This window comes from Phragmites australis, chromosome 10 (assembly GCF_958298935.1).
Source record: "Phragmites australis chromosome 10, lpPhrAust1.1, whole genome shotgun sequence".
NCBI classification, from domain to species: domain Eukaryota; kingdom Viridiplantae; phylum Streptophyta; class Magnoliopsida; order Poales; family Poaceae; genus Phragmites; species Phragmites australis.
Genome location: NC_084930.1, coordinates 8,545,740 through 8,573,501, shown reverse-complemented (window position 1 = coordinate 8,573,501; position 27,762 = coordinate 8,545,740). Strand labels below are relative to the sequence as shown.

The window sequence follows — 27,762 nt, the reverse complement described above, 5'->3', positions numbered from 1 at the left end:
TTGTAGTCATAATACTGCTCCATAATATACAGTTCACTTCCTGCATCTGATGCACCGAATTTAGCATTCAGTATATCCCACAGCTCCTTCGCGCTTTGTATGTGCATATACACATCACAAAGACGATCACCAAGAATGCTAAGAATGCATCCTACAAAGAGTGTATTGGCATCCGTGAACGTCGTTTCCTGCTCAGCAGTAAGGGTTTCTTCTGGCTTGCCCTTAGCCACCCAGTAAACATTCATAGCCGTCAGCCACAGAGTGACCTTGACTTTGTCATCTCTTAAAGTGCACACCAGAAAACTTATCTGGCCTCAGTTCATTGACAAAACTAGCCATTGATAAACCTAAGTGCCTATAATAATGTTTTTGGATTCTTGAAATATAAGACACTTTTATGTTTAATTTAATCCATAAATAATTCATGAGCAGAAACTGATAAACTGATATGATCATATTACCAGAGCATAATCTAGACATGTGTACAAAAGCACAACAAATAACTAGATCTACTATACTCGAAATTAGAAATCGTAGGAAATAAAATATGAGTAACATGATTTTTACGTAGTCATCCTGCGCTGTGGAGGTTACTGAAGATGCTGGTTGCACCGTGTTGATGGCACGATCAATCCTACTAACGATGCGCCAAAATTGTTGACGATGACAACGGGCAGCGCCCAAGCGACCAGGAAGACGAGCTGTTGTGAAGAACTTGAGTAGTTGCGCGGAGCGCTTCCCAAAAACCTTATTCGCCCTCTCCCAATGCAGGATCTCAAGAGCGAGGATTTCGGAGATCTACTCTCTCGGTTGCCGGTGCACACCGACACCGGGATGGAGTAGACTACAGCGGCAGCACAACAGAAAGAGAAAGAGGAAAAAAATCTTAACTCTTATATAGACTCATATAATGAGAGCGTTCCCAATTTTAAAGCTACTCTCAATTAGCAGTCTATGTTTTCGTATTCCTAAAGAGGTGGGAGTTCTTGCATATATATAGGGGAAAACCCCCCACCTTCACCTCCATTAGCAAATGGTACTAATAGAGGGTGAGCCTTAACATGGGCCACCTCTCCACAATATAGGCCTTTGAGATTTATTAGGAATTATTAAATGGGTCGGCTCCAATAATTCTAACAGAAATGACCAAAATGTCGATGGAATTCAAGAGTATTCCTCTCCATGGTCTTCCTGCTTCAAACAAAGCCAGCAGCAAAGCGTGCCAGTCTTCCAGTTGGCGACGATAGATGGGAGCTTATGTACAACAGGCAAGATCTTCCCCAGCTTACTCATTTCAGTATTTCACATACTGGCCAGACCACTTAATTAGTATGTGCAATCACATGTTCCATCTTGCGGTTTCTCTAGGATGATTTTGTGCAATCCTGAACCTCCAGGATATGCTTTGTCCACTTGGTGGAGATGCAAGCAAGCGATGCATCAATGAATATTGGAAGCGTGTTTGCTTCTTTTCAAGTTCTCAATGATCTCTAGTTTGCAAGCTAGCTGTAGAACCTATGGAGACCAGTTGGGACCTTCTGGAACCTATGGAGACCAGTTGGGACCATCTGGAGATTCTCTTGATTTTGGAAGAGCAAGCAATGGTTCTCGTCAAGAATTTACCTTTTATAACTGATTTGGCGATCCTTTACTCAGAACAAAACTATTGAATTTGATATGAATGATAATTGTTGAAACATAGACATGGGAGCCTGATGATCAAAGCTTACTTCATACTTCAGTTCCTGCAAGTAAACCGAAAGCTAATGCTTTTGCTACTAAATTAGGTGTAGCTTCTGTTGCGAGATGATGAGCAGGATTGCAGGAGAAACGATATGTCTATTATATTTATATCTACTATATGGTTTCCTCCAGGGTCTCTTGGGCATGGTATGGATCATGGATCTCAAAAGTATGCCAAGTGATGTTGTGCAACATGTTGAATTCCACTGACGAAGATATCCATCAAGCTTGAAAAGCATCACTTTCTTTGTGAATGAGAAGACTGGATGTCTATTCTGGAGTGTGCTTGTTCTGGTTCTGAAGCCTGCTAGAGCCATGTTCCATGGGCTTCTATGGCATAAATTCATTTGAGAAATGTTAACCATCTGCTACACGTATTAATGCCAACAACATATAAGTCAAATACAAGCGGTATGATTTACATCTGCTTGATTTATATTTCTTTATTTACGTTTATAAAATCTGTTACCCGGAACTCTTTGTCGCGTAATTGTTTGCTAGCTGCAGCACTGGCAACTTTGAAGACGTCTCTTACCACATAATCCTAAATCCTAATGGTTCCTAATAGTTCGGTGCAAATTAGAACCTTAATTAATTTAATATAGGATGTTTGCAGTTTATTTCAAGAAACATATATAAAAAACTCGATCAAAAGGAGAAGACGTCTCTCTGGCTTTGTCTTAAGAGAGGAGAGTATCGAACCCGAACCCTTTAAGGAGGTAGTCACACGACCTGCGAGCACCCATGTCCGAGTCTAGGTGGGAAGCCTCTCAATTAGAGACTCTACCAACGGAGCTATTGCTCAGATACTATAATTACTTTTGCTCTTTACATTCTACTATATTTTCTCTCTTCATATGTGTTCTTTACCATGGTCTCATTTGCTTTTTTTCGGAGGTTTCTGAGAGTTATATTATTTATTGAAATTTTGTTAAAAATAATTGTTTGCAGGGAACAACAATAATTAGCTTGTCTGCCTTTATTGAATTTTGATAAAATACTTATGTCTTTATTGTTGAGGAATGATCTCATAGACCCCCTTTGAAAGCTAAGTTGAAGACTTCTGTGGCCACTATTTATTAACAACTTACAGTTATCGTGAATCTATCATATGTAGGAATCGTACGACATCCGAAGGCACTCTTTGGGGTAGAACCACATGAATGTTGGAGGTAGACCAAAGGCATTCTCTCAGTGTTGCGGAGGACTAAAGGGACGCTACAGGTTCGAGGTAGGCAAAGCCATCGTTGGACCTTCGGAGGCCAGTTGAAGACCTTCGCATGGCAACATAAGAAAGACAACCGAAGAGAGGCCGAAGGCATCGCCAAGCGAGGGCCTTTGAAGAACAGAGCGAAGGTTGATCGTTGCTAACCGAAGATAACAAGTGGCGGAGTTGTAAACAGGGTGGTCGGCTCAGGAATGTACCGAACAAACCACGAATATTCCGAGAATGTGATAGTTAGAGGAGTAATGTTGTAAACTATAGCAAGAGTGGTTAGATACGGCCTATAAATTGATCAGCACTGTAACCAAAAAGGGATGAGACATTAATAGTATAGCACAGTTCCCCACTTTGTCTGTTCATCCTCTCAGCCTTCGAATCACTCGGAGGTTCTGAAGACCCACCGTCTTGTTCGGTTATGATAGTTTCTAACATTCATATTCAATTAGATGATCAAACTTGTGGTTCATATGCTCCTGGATATTTGTAGAACAAAATAACCGAGACATGATACTGGTGTATTCTATTTGCTAACTTGGGATCTTCTGATCCAATACATTTTTTTTTGAAAAAAACATATAACAGTACATCATAAATCCATAACTTGAATTTGGTTGGGATCTAAAATATCCTGAAACTTTTTGTGCGAAGGTGGAGATAAATAATATGTGGATAGATAATTTTGCCTTTTATTCTTTTTCTGAAAGCAAATGCATATCAGCTGTAGGAATGAGATTGGTGACTAGAGGGAGGTGAATATGCGTCTCAACAATTTTTTTACGAAATCGATGGTTTTTCTCTTATTTAGTTCACCCAACGCACTTTAAAATTCAAGCAGAAGGCAAAAATAGAGAGAAGTTTTAACAAGAGAAAATCGAGACAATACGACTTCACGGATGGTATATGAACTATAGGTTCTATTTAAGATCAATCAATGTGTCTTAGCACTTGAAAGATCACAGCTTACAAAAAAACAAGAAAAGATGAATATTGAGCAACCAAACTCTCCAAGTTTATTGTCTAGAGGTAAGGGAATTGAAGACCCCATCACATAAGCATGTGTATGTAAATTTTATGCATCTAGCAACAAGAAGAATGACCTCACAAGGTGCTGATATCAACCCAAAAATCAAAATGAAAATCAAAACCGGAAACCGAAAAACTTGCAAACTTGGAAGGGAACCAATAGAGGGAAACTAGAAGGAGATGAGCACAATAACAAGAATAAAAATAAACTTTATTGCAGCAGAGATCAGCTCTATTTGAGACAGATTACAAACATATTCTTCTCATAAAACTCTCACCTAATATATAGGCTAAGCACTCTTCTTTCTCTCATCTAAAACCCTAGCACAATGTTCTCATATGGATAGCATAAGGGGCTCAAAATGACTGATTCATTTCCTCCCATAGCCCTACCCCTGTATTTATAAGTCTAGTAAACTTGACTCCTAAGTTTCCTAACTTTTTTCCAAAATACGCACCTCTTGTAGTACACTCCTACCTACCTCGAGTGTATTTTGGTCAATTTTCCTCTCGATTCATCAAACAGTTGCGACGCCTTCACGACTTAGCTTCGCCTCAACGCAAGCTTCGTGATGATACCATGTACTTCTCTAGCCCTTCCATGGTTTTGAGGCAAATCCATGGAACCCTAGCACGCTTCTCAAAGTATGACTCACCACTTGCTTACACTTAAGCAAGCGCTCTGATATCGACATGTGTACTCCGTCTCGAGAGCTGCCTTATCATTTGCACTGGCATCCCCTTCACTTGACTTTGTCAACACGCAGTCTCCATCCGCCTTCCATGCTTTACTTTACCTTCACGTGTTCAGTTAGGATCACCCTTGACTCCGCCCAGCCTCATTTATCGTCTGGCACCAAGCACTCCGCTTGGCCTCGATCATCCCGCCGTTGACCGTCAAGTTGCATCTATCACCTACACACCATGAGACAAGCAAATACATATCTCCAACTCCAATTCCAGTTAGTCCATAATCAATATGCTTAAATCAAATCCCAAATCAATTCAAATCACATCAAAGCTCATGCAAAACCAAAGATCATCAAACCAAATAAATACCAATATCAATCACTCATCACAAGTAAACCAAGACACATTTCAACTTGGTTTCTCAATATCCCACTTGGTGAGTGCATTAACAACCCTCAAAGCACAAAAAATTGATTTGAAGAAATTAAAACAAGATAAGCTAATCCAAGTAACTAAAAACTCGAGAAAGAGCAAAATATGTCACTTGGCATAATAAAGATTGCAAAAACCCTAAGAGAGATAAAGACGAGCCAAAAACATAAAAAGTAAGAAAAACTCATAAAACTAAAAACACATGATCCTCCTTGATGATTGCACATTTTCTATTTTCCCCCTTTCATTTCTAGATAAATGCAATTTTCTCCCCCTTTATTGAATATTTGTGTATAATATCTTTGGACATATTTTCTCCCCCTTTGGCAATGCAAACATCAAGGATACAAGACAATACCAAAGATGTGCAAATAAAATGCAAGCCTACAAAACATATATAGATCACAAAGCACTTACAAGGACTAGGTATGTCAAAGCGCTATGAGGATTAAACAATATAACTCAAAGACACACAAAGTCTCGAAGTGAGTTCATGTCACAAGCACCAGGAGTGAAGCAAGTTTTGATCATGTTGTTCAATTATCCAAAAGATGTCACCATAAAAGCATTCACAGTTTCATGATCAGTGTAAAGATTAGATAAACTAGTGCTATGTCAAGTTCAAACTAGGCAACCAAGTTCAACTTGACAGGCTATGCAAACACCCACATATCAATCCAAGTCTTAGTTTGACAACATGAAAAAGAACATTCTTAGCAGATTAAAAAACACAAGTTAACTTTCTCATTTTATCATTTAACTATCCTCAAGTGAGCTTTAAGCAACCACGGGTTCACTTCTTTGACAAACCACATGAAGCCTTAAGTCACCGTATTGGATTCAATTTTAGCTCAAAACTTGAATATTCATTTTATTAACTCAACATAGGATTTAAGATATGCAATTTTTCACAAAGCCAAAAGAAGTTGTGCCTTTGTGACACAAAAGAGCACATACTCTCCCAAGGGTTAATTATGGGCTAAACATTTACATAGGCAAAGGTCAAAGACCTCTAATCCGCTGAACTAAACAAAACGGCCTAGCATAAGCTTTTCACAGAACTAGTCCTAATTTAAGCACTAATCAAGCTAAAATAAATACTTAATGGTAACAAGAGATTTTGTTCACAATTCAAGTTTATTCTTAGAAAAGACAAACTTGCTCAATAGATTTGATGCCATGTTTCAATAAGAGTCTAAGCTTGCACAAATTATTATACATCCACTACACTTAGCATAAATTCATAACTAGTACAAGAAAGTATAAAGAACATATAAGTGAAACTTGCTAACATTATTATCTTACAAAATATTATGCAATGCAAATGCAATAAAAATAATATAGAGTATGTACCAAGACAACCCCCCCCCCCTCACATAATGCCATAAGGATGATACAAATTAAGCTCTCCCCTCATAAAGGTAAACCTTATTGCATTTAGAGGCTTGGTAAAGATGTCGGCTAGCTGGTGTTAGGTATCTATGTAGCTTAACTCAATGTCTTCTTTCTCATTGTGATCTCACAGGAAGTGGAATCTCACATCTATATGTTTGATTCTAAAGTGTTGAACTGGGTTATTGGCTAAGTTTATAGCACTGGTGTTGTCACACAAAAGCGACACACTCCTAAAATCTAACCCAAAATCCCTTGAAGTAGAAACCATCCACACAATCTATGAGCAACAGCTAGCACTAGCTACATATTCAGCTTCAGCAGTAGACTGCGCAACGCTAGACTGCTTGCGAGAAGACCAACACATAAGAAAAGTATCCAAAAAATGACAAGTACCAGAGGTACTCTTTCTGTCAATTCTACAACTAGCAAAATCCGCATCCAAAAAGCCACGAAGAGAAAGAGAAAAGGATGCAGAAAACCAAAGGCCATACTCGAGAGTGTGCTTGAGATACCTCAGAATGCGTTTCACCGCTTGGCGGTGAGACATTCTCCTGGAACCTATCACATAAGCATATAGAAAAGTGGACATCGGGTCTTATCGCCGTCAGGTACAGGAGAGAGTCGATCATGCTCCTGTACTCCCATTGGTCCACCTCATCGCCATCTTCATCCAGATTAAGCACGATCGAGGTAGCCATCGGTGTCGTAAATGGCTTTGCATCGCTCATGTTGAACTTCTTCAGCAGATCCTTGGTGTACTTCACCTAGTAGAGAAGGTTTCTTGCTTGCACTACTTGATTTGAAGTCTAAGGAAGAAGTTGAGCTCACCCATCATCGACATCTTAAACTCCCTGCTCATAGTTTCTGCAAACACAGCCACAAGTGCATGAGAAAAGCCACTAAAAATAAAATCATCCACATAAATCTGAACAAGTAAGAAATCATTGTCATGCCTGAAAGTGAATAAAGTTTTATCAACTGACACCATCACATACCCATACCCTAGCAAGAAAGATCTAAGTCTATCATACCAAGCCCTAGGTGCCTGTTTAAGCACATACAAAACTTTCTAAAGCTTCTATACTCTATGAGAGTATTTGGGATGCTCAAAGCCTTGGAGTTGCTTGATATAGACCTCTTCCTCTATGAAAATATTTAGGAAAGCACTCTTAATATCCATTTGATACAACTTGAAATCTCGGGATGCCACAAATACAAGGAGGATCCTAATAGCTTCTAGCCTAACTACTGGTGTAAAGGTTTCTCCAAAGTCTATCCCCTCTACCTGAGGGAAACCCTAAGCTACCAGTCTAGCATTGTTTCTTACTACAAACACATCCTCCCCTTGTTTATTTTTGAAAACCCATTTGGTGTCTATGGTGTGAACATTTAGGGTGGCTCTACAAGGACCCAAACTTGGTTTCTCTTAAAGTTTTCTAGCCCTTCATGCAAGCAATTGACTGAACTCGAATCAGATAAAGCATGTCCAATATCATAGACCTCAAAGGAAGCAACAAATGCAGAATCAGTGAAATGAGCATAATGAGCAGATTTGAATCTCGTTACCTTTTCATTGATGTCGCCGATCATCATCTGTGGAGGGTGTCGATACTGAATGTGTTAAGGAGTTTCACGCTGCGAGATGATCTCCCCCTCAAACACTGCTGATGTAGGCTCAAAAGCAACTGAAGTGGAAGTAGAGGGTACAGGACCCTCTGCCGGTGTAGAAGAGGCAAGAACTAGCTCGGGAGCAAGTGTGGTAGTATGAAGTAGTGGATCATCCTCGTGATCCTCGAAAGCTGGAAGGTCGCCATCTACAAAGATGCTTTCGCTCTGATCACCTGCACACTCAAAGACAAGGCTAGCACAAGGGGTTGATTCATTAAAGGTCACATCACAGGACTCCATGATGGTGTTAGTGTCAAGATTAAAAACCCTGTAAGAATGACCATGAAGAGAATACTCAAAGAAAATGACATTGAAAGAATGCGACTCGAACTTGTAAAGATTGTCATACTTTAGGATGAAGTACTGACACAAAAAAACTCTCAAATATGAAACCTTCGACTTCCTCCCAAAACACAACTCATAATAAGTCAAATTTAAGATCGAGCTCAAGAAAATTCGATTGGAGATCTAGCATGTCGTGCTAACGGCCTCAGCCTAAAACTTCCTAGGAGTCCTATGCTCATTGAGCATCGTCCTAGCTATCTCCACCAAAGTGCGATTCTTCCTCTCAACCACGCCATTCTGCTAAGGAACATGTCGGGCAGAAAATTAATGCTCAATGTCATGCTCAAGACAGAAAGCATTAAAGAGATAGTTCTTGAATCCGGTGCCATTATAACTGTAAATTATTTTCAAGACAAAAAGCTATGAAAGTGTGAAAACACTTTATCCTAGCTCACAAGAAAGAAGACCTAAGAGTAGGGAGAGAAGTTATCAACAATGACAAGAATATACTACTTTCCAACCGCTGAACAAACCCAGGAAGGACCAATAGTGTCCATATGGAGAAGTTCTTCCGATCGTTCAGTCATCACCAGATTGACTGGTGAGTGTGAAGCGGCAACCATCTTGCCATGCCGATAAGGAGCACATATAAGGTTCTTTTCAAACTTGAGCTTGAGCAATTCTCGGATCAAACCTAAGGTACTCAAACGAGTAAGCAAATCAAAACTCATGTACCCTAGTCTCATATGCCACATCCAAAGTTCAGAAGAATGCTATGCAATCAAACAACGAGAAGAACCAACAGACTTAGAAAAATCAGCTCTAAAAACTTTCCCAATTCTAGAAACTCGGCAAATCAAAGTATCAGAAGAATCAAGAACTCGAGAAGTATCGCGTTTGAAACGCAATTTCCACGTCCTCATCTAGCAACTGAGATACAAATAGAAGATTATATCCCAGATGTTTCACCAACCACATCTTTGATAGTGAAACTCTCATTCACCCTTACCATACATTTGGCCTTCACTCTTCTTTTTCGATCATCCCCGAAAGTGATGTACTCGTTTTGCTTCATCGGGGTAAGGCTGGAGAACCATGATGCATCTCTGGTCATATGGCGCGAACAACCAGAGTCGATGAGTCACTTGTTCTCCAGGCCTCGACCTGCCATCTCGGAGGGATCAAACTCGGGGTCACTGTCGTTGTTGTCATTCGTCATGAAGCAGAGGCCACTGAAGTCCTTGTTCTTCTTCTTATACTTCACCGGTAGCTCCTCCTCCTCAGCTGAGCTCTCCTCGCTAGAAGAGGTCTCGATGTCGCTGAGATCAGCCACGAACGCCCTAGAAGCTGCCTTGGCCGCCTTCTTGACCATCTTGTCACGGTTCTTCTTCAAGAAGGGTTTCTTGTTCCTCATCTTGTGCTCGTTGTGGTCGTGGTTGCACTCTTAAATCTTCTTGAGCTTGGGGAAGTACGCATTGAAGTGGGTGGTATCACCACACTCAAAGCAGGCACGAGAACCGCCCCTCCTCCGATCTCGACGATTGTTGTAGAAGCGGGTGAATTTCTTCACAATGAGAGCAATGTCCTCATCATCCAAAGTGTCTACCTACTCCTCTGTGTTAGAAACCAAAAAAGATAAAGCAAAACTACTCGATGAAGTGTTAGCACAAGAGAAGCTAGCTCCAACCTTATTATCACCATTCGATCCGAAAACCAACGCCATGTTCCGAGGTAGGGGGTTTCCAAGACCTACTTGAGCCGCCTTGGCTATCTCGGTGGACTTGAGCTTGCTGAAGAGTTCATCACAGGTCAATGTGTCATAACTTAGTGACTCTTAAATGTTCGAGATCTTCACTTTTCATATGCTATGGTCAAGAGCATAATGAAGCTTGATTGCTCTCTCGTGGTCAGAATAGAGTAGAACACCAGTGGATCGAAGATTGCTAATGATCGCATCAAAATGAGCAAATATCGCATCCGAAGACTCTCTGGGGCCTTACACAAATATCTGATATTCTTGTTTGTATGTGCTTTGGTGTCTAGCCTTAAGCTGATTAGTGTCTTCATGAAAGACACTCAGAGTAGACCAGATCTCCCGGGCAGTACGGAGTTGCTAGACCCTGTCAAACCCCAGTCATGGTTTAGCAAAAAATGTGCGTTCAAGTATGTCTTGTAGTTGATAAAAATATCTCCAATGTGACAAACAGTAATGAGAAATTTCCATCCGAAAGAATAAAATGGAGAACACAATAGATGTCATACACAGGGTCGACTGAGGGATCCTTCACAACAGCAAAAAAGACGAAGTCTACCCAACCGAAGTCGACGCCAAGCATATGTAACATCGAAGCCACCATAGAAACAACCCCATCCTGCCACATCCTTATTGTTGTGAACTACACTATTACAAATCTACGATGAAAATAAGATTCTACCATTAGTTACATAAATCAAAGCAATAAAAACCGTACATAGAACCATATGGTACTCACCTCGGTACAGTTAAAGTGATTCGTCCCTAGTTGAGATCTTGCTTCTCCGACGCTGATGACGAGTGAGGATGACACTTTCTTAGTGCAATGGAACATATGATATGACGAGTGAGGAAGAAAACATTCATCATCGTTTTATATTGGGGGGAGACGAGCGGTCAAATTTGAAAATATTTGCGAATCTTTAAATACATATGAGTGTTTATAAAATCTGTCTACGTCTATCGTATAAACATAGACGGATCTTACAATAAACCATCTGTGACAATATCAAGAATATTTTTTTCTAAAAAATGTATGTGCCTGTATAATAGAAACAGACGAATTTATAAAAACCGTTTGTAAGTTTATTCACATCTAGACAGCTGTCTTATTATATACACATCTATCTTAATAACCATTAAAATATATTTTGTCAATGACAAATCTTAAGAAATATAATATATCATCTGTTATTAATGATTTTATGGTAGTGGACCGCGCTGCCGCGTACTGCCGCCGCGGTGCATGCATGCATATTGCAGCGCGCGTGACGCCCACTTCCGCCCGGAAACAGGCAGGCGTGCGGGTGGGAGGGGCTCGTCGTTTCTTGCCGGCGCTCGGCGCTAGCTGTCTACGCGACGTGCAACTTGCGCCGAAGGGATCCAATGGAAGGAAAGGGCATGGGGGCTAGGACGATGCATGTCGATCAATTGAACTGGCTGGCGGCAGAGGGTGCATGCATGTGCCCAACCCCAACGGTCGATGGAGCCCCAGCTGATCATCGAGACGGTCGATCGGAAGTTTTTACCTTTCCCGTGTGCATCTTGTCACAATAATGTTCCAAGTGGTTCCCGTCGGGAGCTGTATTGGTGTGCTATCTAAGAGTAATAAGACCGGCGTTCCTAGCTCCCAGTACTGATCTCCTTCGATTTGTACTGATCTCCTCCCAATCGAAGGGCAGAGCGGCAGATGAGTACATGTTTACAGTTCTGTACACAGGCTATAGCTGGTTGTTGGTTGCTCACCCGACACGTATGCGTGATTATGAATTACGTACTGTGTACTAGCTGCACTAAACACTAAACACTACTCAATGACAGCCACTCATCCTCCCGTTGAAAAATACGGGATGCTATTATTTCCAGTCACTTATTTTTTTTTAAAACAAACAATAAAACCTGAGCCGTTAGATCGTGATCGAACGGTCCAAAACCTCTTCAATATCTGGTACATTCCCCTGCCTTCCGTCCACCTCCACTTGTCTACGGTGGGCATCGTCAGATCCATCAGCACCACGCTAACCCAACTCTACTGAGCTATCATCGCTCACCTCCGCCCTAGCAGCACCTAGCTATCCTCCACTACTCAAACGCCTTGCCGCTCTATCCGTGCCAGTCTCTTTCTCTGAAGAACTCTTCTAAGTCAGGAAGCTGCCGCCAAACAGTCTCGGATGGCAGAGACGTAGAAATGTGGAATAGTATTACTCTTCTCGTCTTCCACTCGTTCGCTGCGCTGAAGAGTAAACCTAGCTAGTAGCTATATACACCTCAGATCACCTGGTTGTCTCGTACGTATCCAGCATCGAAAATGACTGGCATGCGCGAAGAAGAAAATGTCACAGCACCCATGTCGAAACTCCACCAGGGTAGGCAGAGATGCATGAAGCAGTGATAGGCCCACACGACAAAAACCACCCGGAAAGCTCAGCCAAGTTCATTGCACTTCGATCAGGACAGGTGCATGCATCGATCTGTAGGACTACATGTAGGAATAACGTTGATGATTAAAGGGGATAAATAGGTATTTTAATAAATTTTTTATAAAATTAATTGTCTTTTTTTATCACCTAACACATTTCAAAACTCAAGCAAAAACAAAATAAAGAGAAATTTTAATAAGAGAAAATAGAGACAACACAACTCCACAGATGGTATATAAACTATAGGTTTTATTTAAGATCAATCCATGTGTCTTAGCACTTGAAAGATTACAACTTGTAAAAAAATAAAAAAAGATAAACATCGACCAACGAAACTCTCCAAGTTGATTATCTAGAGGCAAGAGATTCAAGACTTCATCACATAAATATGTGTATACGAATTTTATGTCTCTAGCAATAAGAAAAATGACCTCACAATATGCTGAAATTTCAGCCCAAAAATCAAATCCGGAAATCGAATTTTGGCTCATTTTCTTCTCGATTCATCGGACACCCACGACTCTTTCACGACTTAGCTTCGCCTCGACGCTAGCTTCCCGATGGTGACACGTACTCCTCCAGTCCTCCTACGGTTTTGAGGCCAAACCACAAACCCTAGCACGCTTCTAAAAACGTGACTCCTCACTTGCTTACACCTTAAGCAAACGTTCCGATGTCGACACGTGTACTCCGTCTTACGATCCTAATCGTCGGCAAATCTCTCCTGCTTCTGATCCCTCGAGCCACCTTGTCACTTGCACTGGCACCCCATTCGCTTGACCTTATCAACACGTTGTCACCATCTGTCTTCCATGCTTTGCTTGATCTCCACGTGTTCAGCTTGGATCACCCTTGACTCTGTCTGGCCTCTTTGATCGTCCGACATCAAGCACTCCGCTTGACCTCGATCATCCCGTCATCGACCACCAAGTTGTATCCATCACCTGTACACCATGAGACAAGCAAACACAAATCTTCAAGTCCAATTCTAGTTAGTCCATAATCAATATGCTCAAATAAAATTCTAAATCAATTCAAATAACATCAAACCTAATGCAAAACCAAAGATTATCAAACCATACCAATATCAATCACTCATCACAAGTAAATTAATACACATTTCAACTTAATTTTTCATCAGGCTAACCTCGTTTTTACTGTTGCTTCAAGGCTAATTTATTTACAGTGTAGGCCTAACGTAATTTTGAAATCTTTTACTCGTATTCTTTGAGCCTTGATATTGTCATATGAATCCATATTGTTATTGAGTATTCATACGTTTTATGCATCAAGTTACTAGACGGCAATATTGTTAAAGCACATGCGTCACAGCATCGATGACCAGTAATTAAATGAGAATAGGATTAAAGTGACTTCTGCTTAGCTGAAGCCTGAAGGATCGTATTGACTGGTAGTAAATGGTTCAATAACTTAAGTGGAAAAATATTATGGCTTTATGAGGTCTTCATTAATATTGTTAAATTTTTTAAAATAATTGAATTGATGGAAATGGCCTGTCCCAGTTTGGTTATTTTTGGCAGACACAAACTGTATTTGGGCTGGTTATGTGCATTAACCACTTGCTAGAATCACTCAACCCAACCACCTCATGGTTTCTAGGATATAAGTCAGTTGATACGGAGGTTATTTTTAGTCAAATAATGCTAAAAGAAAAAATGTATTTTTTCACTAACTTTTTTGCTGTAAAGTCAAGTTAATTATCATAAATGGTGTCAAGTTACATTCAATATATGAACCAACCTGATCCAAATTCATTGCATATTGCTTCTTACCCTGTAATAGTTTTGACTCGTTTGATCTGGTTATTGGTGTTAACAATAGCGCTCTACTTTGGAAGCATGGAACAGCTGCATTTTTCTCTCTTTGACTGTGTGTTTGTGTGGCATTCATTGAATGGATAAGAGATGACTGCGTATCTTGACTTTGTAGTCCATGGAAGCGCCGAAGCGCCTGTTGGCTGTTCTTGTTAAATTTACTCCCTTTGTCTACAACTGCATGCCGTTTTGGAAATTGAATCTTCACCGTGTACCTTCTTCCTGTTACCTTAAATAAGGGTATCTCCAACCGACACTTAAAAAGTCAATCCCAAAAACCCTCCTAATATCATTGCACTCTCTAACAGACTTCTAATATCTAATTTTTCATATCCTAACGGTTATATTTTTAAATGACTACAATTCAAACTGTGATATTTCCAACAACTAATTTTAAACATATAAATATCAACGACAGTTATCATTAAGTCATGATAATAATAGTTACAACTTAGGCATCAGCAACCTAACTCTAGTTACAACACTGGTAGGTGTACTGTAACCGCAATTACTATTCAAGTTATAGTAACAATAGTTACAACTCGGACATGAGCACCGAACTCTAGTTATGACACTAGCAGATGCACTGTGATCGTAGTTACCATTCAAGTCATGGTAACAATAGTTATAACCCGGCTATGGGTAGCGTAACTAGAGTAAACGTAATTACAACACCTGCACGCTATGGCAAAAGTATTTACGATCTATAGCAATCTATAGGATTTGCACTATAGTATCATTCCAATACCAGCCAGATCTTACATATTAGAACTTTAGAAGATGGTGCTTATACTATTTGCACGATCTACTTTAATTTTGCAAGATCTCTATGGGAAGAATCAAGCTACCGTACATCCAGCATATGACCATCAGCAGGCTGGTGATGTAGTCACTCTCCATGGACTCCAAGGAACCGCAAGAATTGCATAGGAAGCAAAGGGAAGTCTTCGCCTCCTCTCAGCCAATCTTTTCGCTTGTAAGACCCCGAACACGGGTTCTTCTGTTTCTCCAGTATCAGTCTCTAGATTAAGTAGATGATACGCACAGTATAACAGTTGTAGTATCACAGTCAAACTACAAACATAATTATTAAGGTTATACAGTACAAAAGGTTTACAAACAATATTGTATATTACAAACCTGGCCGAGAGGCCAACAAAACACAGCGGAAAAAGCAAAAGCCCAAGCCACAAGTAGCTTAGTGTGCGGGCGTGACTTCTAAGACTAGTAGTCTTCATCTTTGCCTTCACCTCCAGCGAAGTCAGCATCAGCTTCCTCATCTGAATGACAGCAATAATGAGTACGAAAGATACTCAGCAAGTCCTATACTACTTCAAGGTGTTTGATAGATGTATAAAGAGGTGATTCAAGGATAAGGCTTAACGATTAGTTTTAAGCGTAAAGTAGTTTATACAGGTATCCAATTGTATCAACAATGATTAACTTTAAAATAGTTTAAATAGTTCAAAACCTTATAACAAGCTATCTCTAGGGTTTTCTCGGTCCTAGGAGGGACTACACCTCACTCCGTAGTACCTTTCATCACATCTGGTGTACAGATTTACCCACGCGATATGCTTAGCCTCCAACTGTTGCAAGCAAAGGAGCGAATCATATGGAGACACTTCAATCACCTTTCCAGCCAGGCTTTTCTACGAGAGTTACCCCCAAGCGCTAGAGTCCATGTACTGAAGGCCAGTCCCCTTTTTAAGCCTAGGTCGGTACTAGCAACCTCCAAACAGAGGGACAGATGGCCACTTGACTGCTCGCTGCTCCCAGCCACCTAGTATGATACCCAACTCAGTTCGGTGAAGGAGAAGTCAAGTCATGCCCATTCAAAACGTATGGTTGCATGGGGGGTTGCTAAGGCATGGTTGCGAAATAACTTGGTCCTTAAACGGCTAGGGCAGGTATCTTCCAGCAATGAATACCAGAACGGTAACTTAAGCCCCCAAGAGCATCCTCATCCATAGTACAACTCTACCTGCCCCTGCCAAAGCATTTTTTTACCCATTTTTACACATCTCCAACCATATCTCATACGACATCAAGGATTTCACAACCATCAAGGATTTCACAACCATCAAGGATTCATGTTATATGAGTTATCATTGATAACAGTAAGTCTTATCTCCGAGGATAAGTGTTTTAAAAGCGACGTCTCCGAGGAGACGTATTCAATCCTAAGCATGCTAGATATCAAAATGTCGTCTGTCATTAATATAGATAATAACATGTAATTCTAGGATGATATGTGTTTTGGATGATGACATTTAAGGCATGGCAAGTATTTATAAGATTTAACTATTGCAAGTAGTTTAGAAATAGTACAATACATAGCACATATGATAATAAGTCCAATTTTAAGTTGATCATGTAGATTATTTAAAAATATAGGTTAAATATGATCAAGGAGATAAGACTTGTCTTCTCTGAAGTTCTCTTCGAGTTCTTGGTTGTAGTTAGGATCCTCCTCGCTCATGACACTTCCTGCGTAGCACTCGCAGAACTCTGGTTGCTCTGCAATTGCTACTACGATCAATAATGGCTATAATAGAGAAGAATCAAATAACACCAAATAGAAAGCCAAATGAGCCTAATAGATATCAAAATGTGATATATGAGTATATCTTGATCTTAGATTAATTTCAGTGAAAGAATCGCCAAAACGGAGCCAGAACGGAGAAGTTATGGCTCCTGGAAGATTTAATCGAAAATTAAATTGAGAAATTATGAAATGGCACTATTCATAGGTGGGACCCACTAAACAGTAACCTGAGCCCATATGAACAGTGACTCGATGGGAACCACATGAACAGTACTGGTTTTGGCCGAGTTGGGCTCAACCCGGGCCTAGATGGGCTATGCTTGGGCTCGGATGGGCCGAGCTGCACAATGCCAGGCCCACATAGTGTTGGCCTGCCCGGGTCTTGGGCTTGCTGGCTATCGAGCTTGGAAGCTGGGTTGGCCCACGGGGCCCAGCCACTAGGTGACTAGGCTGGCCAGGCTGAGCCACGGCCCAAGGCCATTTTCCACGCTCACGCACGGGCGATGGCCCGACTGCACGTGTGCGCGGGCGCACGATGGAGGAGGGGTAAAAGAGAACTCTGGCGAGGGATCGCGGTGGCGCAGTGCAGGGAAGCTCGCCGGAGGGAGGTTCTCGCTGGATTCATCAATGACGAATGGACGCTGGCCATCAGCATGATACCGTGGACTCAGCTGGGGGCTCCTTGTCGGTAGCCGGCAGCGCAGACAGCACCAGATGATGGCCGGAGGGGAGACAACGGCATGGGAAGGATTGTGCAGCACCTCCCCTGCACAGGGAGGGGCCAACCTGCAAAGAAATGGGGCCTGAAACCCCTAGGCAACACGACTCAAAGGCTGGCCATACTCATGGAGCACCAGCATGCCGGAGACGAGAAAAAGCACGGCGTTGGAAGGCAACACACAGCGGCATGGGGAAAAAATGGGCAAAGAAGGACTCGGGGCGGCGACATGCTATCTACGCGGATGCACGAGGGGACTGGGAGGCTCATCGAGCGCAGAAAACGGCGACAAGCGGGGCGGCGGTCGGTGATCCGTCAAAGAGGCGGTGGCGACGTTGTTCGGCTACTGGCGCAGGAGGGCTCCCATCGAGCTTCCAGTGAACGGACGGTGGCATAGGGACGGCGAGGGCTCCCTGGTGCTCCTCGACAGTAAGTCGACTGCGGATTGGTGACGACGAGGTCACAACTGCTGGAATGGCAGTGGAGGCGGCACTGTGGGGGCGTCGAATTGGGTAAACAAAGGGAGAGAGGGGCCGAGCAGCTCTATTTATAGAGGGAGGTGAAGCAGTGAGAGGGTGCGGCCCATGACGTCATATGGTCGTTAGCGATAGCGCGGCGGTGAGGTGGCGGAGCGGTGCCCACCATTTTTCCCGCAGTATGGGCGCCTGCGCCGTCCACACGTGTGCATGGGTGCAGAAATCACGCAGCATAGAGGCATGGGCGACGCGAGCATGGGCGAAGAGAGAAGAGAGAGAGTGTGGGAGCAGAGGGGTGTTGCGGCTGACTCGGAGAGGTGGTCGTCGTGGTGGCGTGGGACAGCGCGGCGCGGGACAGTGCGATGCAACATCACGCTAGAAGTAGGAGAAAGGGGGAAGTGAGGTGTGGGCGTGGCTCGGATGGGTGACGCATGGCCATGTGGATATCTGAGAGGTGCACGAAGTGCGGGCCAACACGGGAACTGGGTCGAGCACGCACGGGAGAGAGAGGAGAGGGAGCTGGGCTGACGAGTGAGCTGAGCTGAGCACGCGCGGGAGAGAGTGAAGAGGGGGCTGGGCCGGCGCTTGGGCCAAAACTGAGAAGGAGAGAGAAATCCGGCCCGAGGAAGAAAAAAGAAAAAGGAAAAGAAGATTGATTTTGGAATTAAATTCAAATGCGAGATTTAAATTTGAATTTGACTTTGGATTTGGATCATTTCAAGTAAATATATTTGAATTATGATTTGAACTTGAATCTTGAGCTTCCTAAGATGTTCGAATCAAGGAATTTGAATTTGAATTGGATTTGAGCCAAATAGAATCTAAGAGTATATTTGAATTTGAGAGACATTCAAATTTAAATCTCCACACAAAGAACCATAAAGATCACAAACCAAATCATATGAACCAATTTAAGACAGAGATTAATTCAGAAATTGTCTTGGTGCTATTTGGAATACTTAGCCCAAATAATATATTTGAATATACTGCTTGGTTTTATTCTGGTTTAAATAATTAGAATTTTTTTAATTTGGAGTGAAATTTGTAATAAATTTACATACTAAAACTCAGGATGTTACACCGCTACCCTCGCCCGACAAGCACCACAGTCGCCCGCCACCGGCCGCCAAACGACGCCCTCATCGGGCTAGGGGGCGAGCGAAGCAACGGCCCCACCGGCGAGCGCTCCGCTACGGGTGGTGCGGACCAGCGGCGGCACGCAAAGGAGGTGCGCGAAGCGTGGGACAAGCGCGGGATCGAGGATTTCGTCGACTAGGAGTCTGATTGGGGTTCGCTACATCTTACGAGCCTGAAAACGTTTTTTAGGCGTAGCTATTTTTTAAAATATTTTTGAGCTTTTGTTGAAAGAGTTTTTTTTCTTATATACCAAAATTTAGCTATTATGACTGATTTGGACATCTGTTAGAGTTGCCGTTGCTAGCTTATTAAATTACAATGTCATGTAAGTACTTATTTTACTGTAACAGTATAGTTTCCATACGGACAAGCTGAGAGATTTATGCATATAAGTGGTCCAAATTGAGGAAGTTTTATTCCATGTATAGTGCGGCATACGTTGCGGGCTAACTAGAATATAGTTTTCCTCGATATACTTTTTCAAAATAAGAGTATATGTATCTTTGGATTTTTATTCCATGGAGGGGCCTGTTGGAATAACTTCACATAGCAAGCATTTAATCATTTTGATTGGTTGTATTAATATCAAAATGCAACAGCTAGCTAGGACCACCAGGCAATAGTACTAAACCCTCCTTATAGGGGCAGTGCTTGATCATACACTAGGAGTTATACTACCTCTATTATTATTTATTTGTTACAATTATTTACTGTAGTAAATTTGATTATGTATTTTTTAAAAGGTTTTATAGATATTTAAAACTTTTATATTACCAGATTTATCATGAAACAAACTTTATTAGTATTATATATTTTCAATTATCTGTAAATTTTAAAAAAACTTTTAATCAAATTTACTACAGTAAAACCGGTGATCGGTAAAAGGAAACCGAGATAGTACTTTCCAACGCTGTGCAATTGGTGGTTGGCTGCTCTATAGATAGTTGCCTGCAGAAATGCTGTGTCAGACCTGCCAATTTATCTTATGGAAGTATTGACGCTGATAAATCTAGTCGTCCCCAGACACTATTATACTCATTGAGACACACAGAGCATTCAGACCTTCACTGAGCTGGTCCATATGTTATGGTTATTGCCAAATGCTGCCTCTACCATATTGCTTTGTCATGTTCCCAAATTTTGGTTTAACTAGTAAAATAATTGTAAGACTGCATGCATTTGGTTGGATAATAATTTAAATTTTATTTGCCAATTTATTACCTGTAGTATTGTTTCTTCAGTGGCTTCTTCACTATTACGGACTGTACAGTTTTCTTTGTTTTTACAAGTTTAACCATGTTGCTAGGACTAATTTCATTGTTTCACTCATTATCTGGGAGGACCTGAGTCACCATCCAAGATACCAGTGTACTGCTTTGTTTACCATCCAGGCGTCCACACTTGACAGGCAATGCCATTAATCAATTAGTTGGCATGCCTACTCTCATTTTAGAGGTTTTAGGTAGATCTGGCGGACAATAATGTCAATATCGAGGAGTAACTTAATGCAATATGCTTTACAATCTTAATTAAGATGATGCAGGCACCTAGTCTCCTAATTCAAATTTTGATGATTAATAACAATACGATCATCGTGAATAATGTGTGTTTTGTAGAAATTATTGAAGTTACGTCACAGTGATGATTCTTGGTATTCTCGGCCTCTATTGGTTTTATATTAATGGTTCAAAGGATATGCATGAAGATTAAGGACTAACAAGTTATATGAATCGTTTGCAGTTGGGAAACACTTAGAGTAGTATAAGTAGTTTTTTCTTTATCCGTATTTTTAAGGGAGTTGAGGATAGCAGCTTGACTTAGTTGGAGCTAGAGAGTTAATTGTGATGCATACTTAGTTAAGTCTAGAACTAGGTAGCCTCCAGAAAGCCCACTAAAGTAAGAACTGAAGACAGATCAAAATATTAATTGAAATAGAGAAGTTTATATTTTTTTTTTACATCTAATGATCCGGTGTTACACCGGAGGATCTACAGTGCTTCATTGGAGCAACACAGAGAGCAATTTTTAGAGGAAAAATGGAGCTATGTTCACCCGATGTTCCGATGAACACCGGAGTATTTATACACAAAGCATGTTTGTGGAAGCTGGTTAAAGTTATACACATTAGATGTTCTGATGTGATCATCAGATGATCGTACACCGGATATTCTGATGCACATCATAAGGATCACCGGAGTAATTATACAGAGAGTGTGTTAGAGATGGTTTAAGTTGTTGTACACACAGGATGTTCCAATGTTCATGTTTAAACCTTATCGGATCATCTGATGTGTAAGGCCATACAATAACGACTATCTACACATTGGATGTTCCGATGAGGAGAAGAAAAGGTATGACCGGATCATCCGGTGAGTGCAAATTTTCTAGATGCATGGAGTGGTAACGGTTAGTTTGTGGTGGTTGGCTATAAATACATTCTGCTCTGCGCCATGTAGACTCTCTGTGCTGGTAGTCAAGCTCAGTTACGTACTTGAACATTTAAGAGGAAGAAGAAGCATTTGAGTAATTTTTAAACTCCTTAATTGCAATATTAAGGATATTATTAGTGTTAGGAGAGTAGCTAGTGTGCATCCAATCATCTCTTTGGCTTAGATTAGATCAAGTGATGTTCTTAGCTTGTTACTCTTGGTGATTGACGTCACTTAGATGACTTGATAGTGTTTGGTCTTGAGGAGCTTTAAGGTGAAGTAATTGTTAAAGCCCCAAGATGATAATATTTCGGTTTGGAGTCCATCAATTCGGAGTGAAGAAGGACTACCATTAAAGAGTGTTTAGTCCCTTGTGCAGGATCAAGAAGGAGCTATACCCTTACGTGGATGCTTCAATAAGGACTAGGGGAGCACCAACTCCTCGATACATCGAGAAAAATCGAGTCTCCCTATCCCTTCTCTTTACTTTGAGCATTTTACTTATATCATTTAATTTTTGTATTTACATTCTTACAAATTTTTTTACTAGGGTTGCTTTGCTATAATCGGGATAGTGTTTGATTGTACTTGTGTATCTTTCTTCTAGAACTAGTGCACATTTAGATTAAGGTTGTTATTTTTGTAATAGTTTTTAGTGGTAGAAAAATTTAGAACCCAATTCACCTCCTACTGGACCCCTTTATCCTACAGATGACATCACCTTGATTTGAACGGGGTTGAAGGTAAGCTCAAAGTTAGTGGGACCAGTACACAGCTATCCTACTAGACATATTTATTGCAAGCTTTTGCAACATGGCAGGTCCTTAACCAGCTAGCTTGGCACCACAAGGTATCAAGGCAAAAACTGTTGTGTCTCTTTTCCAAAATTTAAGAGCAGTGGTCTCACTTCCCTAAATTTTGAGGCGAACACTATATATCTAATTTGTTCTTTAGGGCATATTGTTTTATTTTTCGTATTCCAGCTTTTCTCAAGTTTGTGGAACCTATTTAATAGGTTTGATAGATGGTGACACAAACTAGTGAGCTAATACTCTTATGCTATTAGTAGATGATGAAAAAGGCTTACTGATTTGTTTATTTTAAGCATCTAAACTTAATGGGGTGTTCACTACATAGCCATCGCTTTTGGTTCTAGCCATCATTGAACTCATCATTAAGGTTTTGATCAGATGCTATTTTTATCTTTTTCGTGTACTATAAATGGTGATCCATTGTTGTTTTCATCAACATTCTTGACCTCAGTGTACTGTATGTGTCAATGGCAGCTAATATCTTCTTGTTATTATTATTTTTTTCGGCTGGCACCATCGTACTTCATGATCGACCAACTAACTGACTGGGCCCTTGCGCATTGACTGCATGCTTTACCAACCTATAGAACCAACTGTGGAGCTGATTCGCGCTTCATTGTTCTTATTTGTGTGTTGTGAAATTAGGAAAGAGAAAGAATATGGAGGACCATGTTCTTTGTCATCCAATTCAGTCCTCTTGCTTTCTTCCGTTTGATATTTTACATATGTAGTGTTCAATTTTGTTTTTGAAGGGAAGTGTTGAAGTTCTTTTGGTTGCTAATGCTGGATTAACATCACAGTTAAAAACGCCACGGCTGAAGCTGACATCAACTTATCTGCCTTTACCGTGTACTCAGTACGTACTGACTGCTTTGAGGATGAACAATCATTTATAGTCTGGTGTGCTGTCTCAGTTTTAGTTGATGACTAGTATCTGTTTGTTGCCTAGACATTGCATTTAATCATCAATTAAGCCCCCAAGCCTGCAATCGGTGATTTTTATTTTTTTTATTTTTGCTGCAGGCAGTGGTTCCGCTGGTCATTAAGGCCTGTGTTAGTCATATGCTAACTTGGTAATTATTTTGTATTATGCTGATTGGTGCTTCCTGAATGTTGAGAAATGCATGATACATTCAATAATTCATTGTACATGTATGGAATTAACGTCTGTCACAATGTTTCTGTACAAAAAGTGTAAGAGAATTTGATAATAGTCCTCGAATGACGCTGTCATAGTCTCATTATTACATATTTACATGAACATCTCGAATATAACCTTTGCTTCTTCAATTGACTAATGGGATTGAGATGATACAGGAAATTTTTGTGCTATTTGCTTGTTTCTCTTCCATTATGTCTTTGTCTGGCTGAAAAGCTACATGGCATAAATGTACAAAGAAGTGTGCATTTTCTTATGATAAATCATACATATTTTTGTTTTCAACCTTGGGGCACTACTAGACTAATGTGCTCTGCTTTGAAATGACTGTATTGTTATCCAATAAAATATATCTTATCTTCACAAATATCAACTTCATCATATTCCAGATGTTCTTTTGATGAAAACCACAGCACTCCAAAAGCGGAAGAAAGGCCACAATTACAAGGTTTTTATTTCCTTTTATTAGAAGGCGACACGACTGATATTGACATATAGCATGATATTGATACATAGGAAATTAAAGTTTCACTGGTGTGACTATCATGACGGGGACTGCGTATACATACATGTAAGCCTTTAAAAATACACAGCTTCACATAGTAGTGATTAATCTTAATATAACGTTTCCTAAGCTGGATGTAGTAATAGAGATACCTATGATATGATGCAATCTTAACTGTTTGCGCACCAACCACACTACCAAATACTTGATCTGGGATAGTAACTTGATCATACTTGTTTAACCAGGCCTTTTTTTTCTTCTTCAGATCATGAGGCTGCCTTCTCCACCATGCAGCATCCCATGTGAATGGTCAACCGGGCTGCCCCTGCCCAGGAGCTCCTCGATCATCTGCAGTGCAATCCTCTCCTCGTCGTCCATGGCCGGTGGCGAGTCCGTCGTCGTAGACGTGGACGTCGTCGCCGCACCGTCGCTTGGCGTCGGCTCCTCTCTGGACGAAGCTGCCGCGGCCGCGGCCTTGTTGAGCTCGACGGTCATGACCCAGCTGGAGTCGGCGCGGGAGCCCGCGCGCTTCTGCCAGACGCCAATGTGGGACTTCTCCGGGTCGAGGCGGAGGCAGGTGAGCGACGGGGATGGCGTCTTGCAGCACTTGCGAAGTTTAGCGCTGAGGATCTGCGACAGGTTGCTGCCACCCGCGGCGGAGGACGAGCCGCCGCCGCTGCCACCGCCACGGGCATCCCGTGCCACCGATACCGGGGTGAGCTCCCCGGTGGCGCTTCTCGGGACGGGGAAGTTGGTCTTCGCGTTGCGGCCGCTCATCAGGACGGCAGCCTCGTCGTACGCCCGCGCGGCCTCCTCGGCGGTCTCGAAGGTACCCAGCCACACCCTCCTCTTACTGCATTCAACAACGTCGCAAACCGTTCATGCATGCATGCATTTCGACTCAACACTGTCATGAAAAGGAAAGAAAGCAACAAACTGGCAACACAGACGAGCAAAATGTATCCTTCAAGACAGTGCGATAGTGAAGCTTACAGTAGAGGGTGCCTGATCTCGGAGACCCATGAACCCCAGTGGCGCTGCCTGACGCCGCGAAACTTCTTCTTTGATTGTACCATGCTAACTCTCTGCAGGGGCAGGCACTGCAGATTCTCTGCCAGGGAAGGAAGGACAGAGGAGGCCGGCAGGCTGCAGAGGGCTGGTAGTGAGCACTGAGCAGGCAGTGTGCGTCCAGAGTGGGAGTGAGTGGGGCTGTGGGGGTGTGCGGGGAGGAAGTAGAGCCTTGGCTGTTGGCTCCCTTCCAGTGAATATAAACTACCCGCCCCTGTACTTGCGCCCGCAGTGCAGCGTTAAATGTGGTTAGAATGACCCCAGTTGTGCGTGCTCGTGTGCGTTTTTTTTACTCTGGACATCTACGCACACACTGACCCCCCCCCCCTACCCACACACGCACAGGCACTCACATTCACACTCATACGTGCACACTAAACCTATACACTACACACAATTTAGATAATTACATCCCTAGCAAACGATGAGCACGTTGCATCTCCATTGTGGCTTTATAGGTCAAGCATGGGGCTCAAACGCTCATGAATAGGAGGGAAGGATGGACCGTTCCTAACACTGGTCTATCAGCCCTTTCTCGTGCGCGTGTGCGTTTGTTTGTGAGAGAGACTCGCAGATTGGCCGGTGGTCAGTAACTGCGAGTACTGTCGTCTTGCGTTCCACGTATCTGCCACCGGCCTAACTTGTTGGCACAGTAGCCTGTAGAGCACCCCGAATTGAGTTGGAGCGTAATCCATGGAGTTTTTTTTTAGTAATCCATGGAGGTTGGGGCTGCTGTGGGGTCAGTAGCAGTAACAGCACTGTTTCTGTAGAAAACTATTTCTACACGCAGTTAATTTAAGCAATTACGTGTGAAAATAGATTTTTACATACGGTTTATTTAAGAAATCGTCTGTAAAAATAGTTTTTTACAGCCGACATACTTTAGTGTCTATCTATAGATAGATAGATTTTCATAAGCAGTTAACATAAAGACTTGCAAATGGTATGTATTTCATTCAAAAATTAATAATGTGTATATATTTTATTCCATCCAGATTTTAACACATTTTCAAGATATATTTCAAATATTACAGATTTCAACAGTATTTGAATCAACACAAATCTAATATTTAACACAAGTATAATATTTTTACATCATAAGTCAATTTACATCACAAGCCAACATTACTAAGAGGCTTTCCTCTCCTACTCACAAAGCCTCGAATGGCTAGCTAATTCTCCTTCGAAATCAAACAATCTGCCACTCTTGTTAATAACTTCGTGCATAATAAATTAGCACATGTCATGTTGGACGTTCTGGATATCTTCATCTGTGAGAGACGTGTTGGTACGTTCGATCATTCGTGCCTGAAATAAAAAACACAACTAAAAGAGTTAAAACACTAATGACAACAGAAAATATAATCAAATAAGAATATGCAAGCGTAATGATGACTTCCGTCATTGACGTTTATTTTGTACCTCCCATTTACCCTAAGAAACTCGCAAACATAATATCTATAAAGGACGGTATCAAAAACTTTCTTGTGGCACTTTAAAAAACGCAATGTACGTTAGTTCAATAAAAATCTTCGTCATAAATAGTGAGATACAAGCACTATAGGTGTGTTATTATCGGAAAGTATGTATGGACGGCAATCGCATCTGGCTGAGCCGTATCGTGTATTCCACATTTCATTACGTACCATTTGTAGGCGCTTTTCGAATATCAATAAGTAATTATCAAATCATAAATGATTTATAAGAATTTTATGTATGGAGATTTTCTTTATCTCTATATAACATTGATAAGATCTTGATAGGATTTTTAGGGGAGATCGGTTGAGTTAAGGACCACGAGTCTGCTCGACTTCGGCATTAGCATTATACAAATAAAATGGTAGCTATATGAATCTTTATGTTAGGTTCTTGATCGACCAATTAGGTTAAATACTTATGTTAGGTTTTTGACGTATCACACTTACTTAAAGTTGTAGAGAGTCATGATATAGTTCTTGTCTTGCATTTTTAGCATAGCCCTTCCTATATAGGTTGATATTTTAAACCTGCATGTTTTGGTCATTTCTCTTATGATTCTTGCTTTTTCCTTGTTACTCTTCCCCTTAATCTGGGGGTTATCAGTCCTCAACTTCATTACCAAGTTGGGCTGGGAAATTCGTTGCGGATTAATGAAACTGACCGGTAACTTCAACTTTTCCGCATCGTTAAATTGCATCCTACAGAACAAATCACTAGTCATTAATTTATATAGCATATATTGGTAGATATATGAACTTACATGCACCACACATTTATGAGATTGATGACGAGTTTATCGTGGCGGAACAAAGTGTGCATATCCTTAAAATCAACCATGAGATAGGAGTTTCCGCTTAGAAAAATGTTAGCGGAGGCAGAAGCAGTGATTATAGAGAACCCCGCGTGACATGCCCTCATATATTATTCGTGGAATCTCCTCATCTCCCATATAACATGCGGTT

At 41.3% G+C, this 27,762-nt stretch overlaps 1 protein-coding gene across 1 annotated transcript; it reads right to left on the bottom strand.

Moving 5' to 3' along the window:
- Window positions 1-24,174: 24,174 nt before the first annotated feature.
- LOC133931405 (ethylene-responsive transcription factor WIN1-like) lies at window positions 24,175-25,731 on the bottom strand. The gene is made up of 2 exons (XM_062378277.1): window positions 25,247-25,731; window positions 24,175-25,106 (listed from the first exon to the last, which is right to left on the bottom strand). Exons 1-2 carry the CDS (start codon window positions 25,327-25,329, stop codon window positions 24,515-24,517), a joined length of 675 nt encoding a protein of 224 aa, XP_062234261.1. The 5' UTR covers window positions 25,330-25,731; the 3' UTR covers window positions 24,175-24,514.
- Between the last annotated feature and the right edge of the window lie 2,031 nt (window positions 25,732-27,762).

Coding starts and splice junctions, on each gene's coding strand:
- LOC133931405 (XM_062378277.1), bottom strand. CDS start 25,329: ATGGTACAATCAAAGAAGAAGTTTCGCGGCGTCAGGCAGCGCCACTGG. Junction 25,107..25,246: donor GAGATCAGGCACCCTCTACT/GTAAGCTTCACT, acceptor TGTTGAATGCAG/TAAGAGGAGGGTGTGGCTGG.